Source organism: Habropoda laboriosa, unplaced genomic scaffold (assembly GCF_001263275.1).
Source record: "Habropoda laboriosa isolate 0110345459 unplaced genomic scaffold, ASM126327v1 scaffold172, whole genome shotgun sequence".
Taxonomy (NCBI): Eukaryota; Metazoa; Arthropoda; class Insecta; order Hymenoptera; family Apidae; genus Habropoda; species Habropoda laboriosa.
Window position 1 is genome coordinate 219,735 of NW_017100331.1, and position 6,172 is coordinate 225,906.

The following is a 6,172-nucleotide window of genomic DNA, read 5'->3' on the forward strand; positions in this document are numbered from 1 at the left end:
CTGCTTGTGTACATTATTTATTAATAATGAAGCAGTGCATGTAAATTATTGTATGTTATTTAATATTCTTATGGACTATTAACGGTATAATTTACATCGTGCAATAAATTGTGCAATCACTTACACAGGTACTGTTCGGTTTAGTGGCATATTACTCAGGCAAATATAGCTTGGTGGCCTTAGGATTCTGATTACAAACGTTGCCTTCAAACCTGGCTCATCGAAGCAGGGAAAAGCATGCCTTGCGTGTGTTGTTTGGAATTGTGTTGAAAGAAGCCACCTGAATCATTTTGAAAAATACAATTAATAAAGCATTCGTTACTCTTCGTCGTTATCATATCTCAGGTAGCACACAGGCGTCCTGTGAATGTCTTAAAAACGTCCATTGCGTAAAATTTGTGTAAAAAAAATTTGTGCGTAAAATTATTAAATGCTTGTATAATTAAGTAATATTTAATTTAAAACCTCGAAGAATATAGAAAATGATGGTAATATCTAGAAAATTTAATCTCAGTTTATTCCCGTTCGTAAAAGAGTATTCAGTAATTACAATAGAGCAGAGAAAGAAGCACTCAATAATTTCATCTTACCTAATTTTTCCATTAGAATTGATGTAAGAGCTTCTATAGAATCCAATCATATCGTCCCTAATTATTCCTTCATATTGGAAATTAATTGTAACATTGGATCCTGCCTTCAGAGTGTCACGAAGTTTAATTTCATATTTCTCCGTTTTATTATTATAAGTAGTGTTTCTGATTTCCAGCTGCTTTTCGTTAAACGTGACGGACACCATTGTTATTTCCATTTGTCCATGATGAAGCGTTATAGTGTCGGTTGATTCTTTCACTCTAACGTAAATATGCACTATTCCATTCATTTTGCAATCACATTCGAATTCCGGCTTAAGCATGATTTCATAATTGAGCGGAATTATTGATTTTGGTAGTCGGTAATCGTCGGGGGTAGCACTCTTTTCGTCCTCTTGCAGAAATGGTTCTGTTCAACAAAAACGTATGTTGGATAATATAAGAATTTTTCATATTTTTGATATTAACGAATTTTTAATATTACGAGAAAATATTATCGGTAATAAAACTGAAAGAAATAATGTTTTGTTCAGTCAAATTTCTATAGTATCGTAAATAAAAATGTTTGCCTCTTCTTACATAAATTAATAGTTTTAAGGGGGTACACCAGCCTGAGGCGTCTAAAAATCGGAAAAGTTTGGGAATTTTTCTTTATAGGTAACAACTAAGTAACAAGTATCAATTTTTCTAGAGGATATAAATGTAACTTTCAGCTATCTCCTCTAATTTTCAAAAACTGAAAGTGTTACAAAATGGAGGAGTTATTGTCAAACCTCTTCTGCAAAATTTCGATTGCTGTCCGCTATCGTTGACAAGGATTGAAAAGTCTAAAATAAAAAATTCTTGATGATTTATAAATAGAAATGTATTACCTACAATATAGCATAAGATTTTTCAAAAATTATAATTATCATAGAAACGGTGGCAATTTGAAGAGGGAGAACCTCTTTTGCCAAAAAAAAGCGACTTTAAACATCTCTAAAAAATTAAATAATTGAGATATCGAAAAACATTGATTGTAGGTAATACATTTTTATTTATGAATCAGAGAGAATTTTTTATTTTGCCGGCGATGACGGCAAGCAATCGATGTTCCAGTACAAGAGGTTTCATAATACTTTTAGGTTTTAAAAATTGGAGAAGAAAGGTAAAAGTTACATTTGTATCCTCTGGAAAAATTGAAACTTCTTATTCAGTAGTTTCCTATGAAAAAAATTCCCGAATTTTACCTATTTTTAGAAGCCTCAGGGTGATAACCCCCTTAAGGGGTTACATACACTTAGATAGACTAAAAATAGTGATTTATTTGACAATTTTTTTCGCTTATATCTTTGTATTTATTGAATGATTGTTCACTTTTAACAACAATTCCTGAAAATTACGTTGTAAAATGTATATTTGCAGATGTTGTACGTGTAACAATAATCATTCGAATCTTTTCTATTTACCCGCCTAAAAGGGATGGTAAAGATGACGTAAATTCGAATAAATGGCTTATACAGATAATCATCTCGAAAATTTCTTTTATATTGAGGAAATGACAAATCTAAATGTCACATTTAAAGTGTCCGTTCTGAAAAAAAAGATACTCCATTTTTATCATACTTATTGTGATATTCTTATCAATTTTGCATTCCTGAAAAAAACAGTTCCTCTTAAATGTGATATACCGGGTGTCCCATTTTTACCCGATCAAACTTTGTCAGTACGTTATACTGGTATAAGTAAGAAAGAAATGTTATATGAACATAGGTGATTTGAAGCTTCGTTAAGAAGTTATAACAAAAATATGAAATACTATTTTCTGCTCATTTTACTACGAATAAAAAAATACAGGCTTTCATTAAAAAAAATTAACTTGCCTTTGATATCTCCCCCACTGCTAAACTTACAGAAAAATCATTTGTACCAGATAACATTGTTAAGAATATTTTTTTGATAGCTTCAATTACTCGTGAGATATTTCATCGTTCTCGTTTAAACGGAACACTCTATATACGACGCGCCGCGGCAATTGAGATAACGCCGCTAATAAAATTAATCATTCTGCCGCTTATCTACAAAACTTATTTTTTTGGTGTTGTTCCTTTTACGACTAAGTACTCTAAAGCCAGTTTAAGCATTAAAAATTTTAATGTAAATATATTACTAACCGTAAATTGTTAGTAACTATAAATTTGCGAATGTTGACGTATAACATAGCATATCATATTAACTGAATATATATTGTACTATATTCTATAATACTACATCGTCATATTTTTTAATTGTATTGTAATACATTCTGCCATGTAATTATTAGAAAATGATATTGCACCCTATAGTTTGCAGTGTCTTGTGTTCCAATATAATATACTTGTATGTTTAATTTAATGTACTCTATAGTAGTAAATTATAATGTGATGCAAGGAGTATACCTAAATGGAATGCAACTAAACACCAATGGTACTATATTAACGAAATATTTATCGAATATTTTTTCCAGAAATTCTTTAAGCTTGAAATCGCTGAATGAAACATGACATCGATTGAAACTAGCAGTTAAGAACAAAGAAAATTTGTTAACAATTGCATAATAATTACTAACCGCTTCGTTATACAAATCAGAAAAATTTCGTTGTAACTGATTCCACGTAGTGGACGTAATTATTGTAAAATTAGCAAATTTGTGTTTTTGTTTGATAAGAAATAATTACAATTCTGCAGTAATACGACAAATAAAGTGATAAAGAGTAACGGTGGCAGTATTCTACATTGAAAAATTCTTAATTACAAATAGTTGTAAAGTAAAGTATATTTTGGTTAGGAAATATTTTAATAGAGCACCCTTGGCAAAATGTAGAGTGAACATTTTGATGTAATAATTATCGCATGTGGATTTGTTGCTAACAAAATGTAAATATAAATTACATTAAATTGTCAAAAATGAAAATATAGGAAATGTAAGTATAACATAATGAATTAATGAATTAAAAATAATAGATTTTATTCTTTCAAATTATTGTAATAACTGATAAGTATTTTCTTAATTAATATGCCTGAATAATACGATAAATTATTTATCAAGGATTCACAATTTATGAAAGCTTAATGAAAGTTTATTTATTAACTTTGTATTACCTTCGTATCCATCTGTATTAAGTGCTCCTTGATATCCAGAAAAGAGTAGAAAGAAGATAATAATCGAAAATTGGTCTCGAAGGAAATTCATGATGATGTGACAATATTTTCTGGGTTTGGTAACCTGTATCGAATATTAAGTTATCATTGCTTAAAATAATTTATCAATAGCCATAATATAAACATATAGAAACACACGAAATATGATATAATAGTAACGGTATAATTTATTCGTTTCATTTTATAACACTTAGAAATGTAGGTTATTTAGACAATTATTATATAGAAACTTTTATAGAATTTCACATTTCACGAATGTTTAAATTTAATTTTTATATATTCCTAAATATATGTACATATATATAAATTATTTATTAATAAATAAATATATCGTTCGTATGTTTGCAAGTGACTGTAATGTAGGTGTGTATAATTATTTCAAACTTATTCAGGTTGAATTGTCGAAATGTGAAATTGTACAAGGAAATACTGATTTAGAAAAGAAAATAACGATTCTGTGGATTAACTCACAAATACTATTTTTAACAAATATTCAACTAAAAACAATTGCACAATTGTACAAACCGCGCGTATTTAAATCCTCATAGAAATAAAATTTTTTAGATTAATTTATTATTTGTTAATTTGAAGAAATATTAGAATTAATTAGAAATTATTAAGCGGAATAAAATTATTCTGTATCTTTGAAATAAATTAATTTGAAGCCTGCGTACAATTTCCAGTAGTGCAGTGCCTCGTATCTTGAAAAATGTAACAATTCCTTATAATTTCGCAATATTTTCAAACTTAGGCAAACTTAATTAGTATTTTTGATATTTAGTTGCCAAAAATACATAAACTGATGAAATTGTATAAGTGATGTTACATTGTCATTTCGATAAAATTATACATTTCTATTATTTCCCTATTAAATTTTGAATATTTCAATATCCTCACTAATTCATTCAGATATAAACGATTCTTTTCGCAAACGGAAATTAGGAGTCTTACCAATAACATGCAACTTCATGTTACAAGATTAAATATGAAAACTTCTTAATCTTACTTTCCATTTGCATACATACAGTAGCAATTTTTCCTTCTTTCACGCCTGTTCAATGTTCTTTCCTTTCCTTTCCTTATTTATTAACTACCTGCTATTACTTGTGTGAAAATATAGCCGTAATTCCATTAATTAGTAAAATGATTTTCTAGTACGAACTCGAAACACTTTTTTACATTGGAAAATTTGAAAAATAATAAAATCATTTCAAACGAACTCATTCCTTACTCCTGTGTCAAATAAAAATTGCTCAAATCCAGTAATGAACATAAATGTAATGGAAAAAATTGTAGACTTTTTAGAACTTCATGCAACGTATCCCGACTTTTTCTCAAACTTCCTTGCAATCCTTTCGCGTTAATTGCCTGTGGTGATATGTCAAATACAATACGTAGAAAAATTTGTCAACTGACGAAAAAATTTGTGCAAGAATTGAAATGATATTACCTACACTTGGAAGGGAAGAAAATTTCTTGCAAACTGTTAGGTCTGTGTAAAAGTTCCCGACGTATTTTCGTGAAGAATGTGTATTTATTTTTTTATTATACTTACGATTAGCCGTTATTGAAACAATAATAATACAACATCAGTACTATACTTATCGTCGTGAATACTTATATTGGCATTTATGTATATATACTTATCGTCATAAATTTAAAAAAGGAAAGAAACTCACAGTGCCTTTTACAGCCATTGTTTTACAAGCGATGGAAACTTTTGTACAGACCTAATAAAAGACATAAACTGCCAACTTTTAGACGTTCGCAGCCAACTTACGTACGTTTTACTTTCTTTCGATATCTGTACCGGTGTATCTTCGTAGCAACATGCTTTTCTAACAATAACAGAAGAACTACTTCTAGTGACAGCGGTTAAAGATGGCTGTTTGAAAAGGTGAAAGTCATTTGTCGCAATAACGGCGCGTATCACAGCCACTTTACGGATAGAGAATACACAGTTCCACAATCGAACGCGATCCGCGACACGTTGCTTTTATTAATGACGATGCTCGAGGAGAAAGACCAACATTCGTTTTTGCAAGACTTATGACTCGACGATCAGTCCTCACCACTCTACTACATTCACTTATATTTTTGACTTCTTTTGTTTTCCTGTGTGTACAATTGTTACGTGATATCATCGATTACCTTATCGATCGGTTTGACCAATGAGCGGTATTATACTTTTCTCATGATAATACTCCTGATTTGGTGCTTAGTATGTAGACTGTACGTTTGCACAGAGAGACACTGAACTTTTCAAATTCCACGCTTTTGTTTTGTCGTTTATTTGTACAACTGATATGTATGTACCATGGTGTACAAACACTTGTCACATTAGAGGCTTCAAACCAGGATTTCTATAGTTTGAAGTCTCTTTAGTTTCAGTTTACGATTCA

At 29.8% G+C, this 6,172-nt stretch overlaps 1 protein-coding gene across 1 annotated transcript in view; it reads right to left on the reverse strand.

Moving 5' to 3' along the window:
• LOC108574433 overlaps window positions 1-5,476 on the reverse strand; it is a 28,766-nt gene extending 23,290 nt beyond the window's left edge. The window contains exons 1-4 of the mRNA XM_017937024.1: window positions 5,450-5,476; window positions 3,711-3,834; window positions 591-999; window positions 125-280 (exon numbers count right to left, since the gene is read on the reverse strand). Coding sequence (XP_017792513.1) covers window positions 125-280; window positions 591-999; window positions 3,711-3,834; window positions 5,450-5,467 — 707 coding nt within the window. The 5' untranslated portion in view covers window positions 5,468-5,476. The remainder of the gene's footprint in view (window positions 1-124; window positions 281-590; window positions 1,000-3,710; window positions 3,835-5,449) is intronic.
• Between the last annotated feature and the right edge of the window lie 696 nt (window positions 5,477-6,172).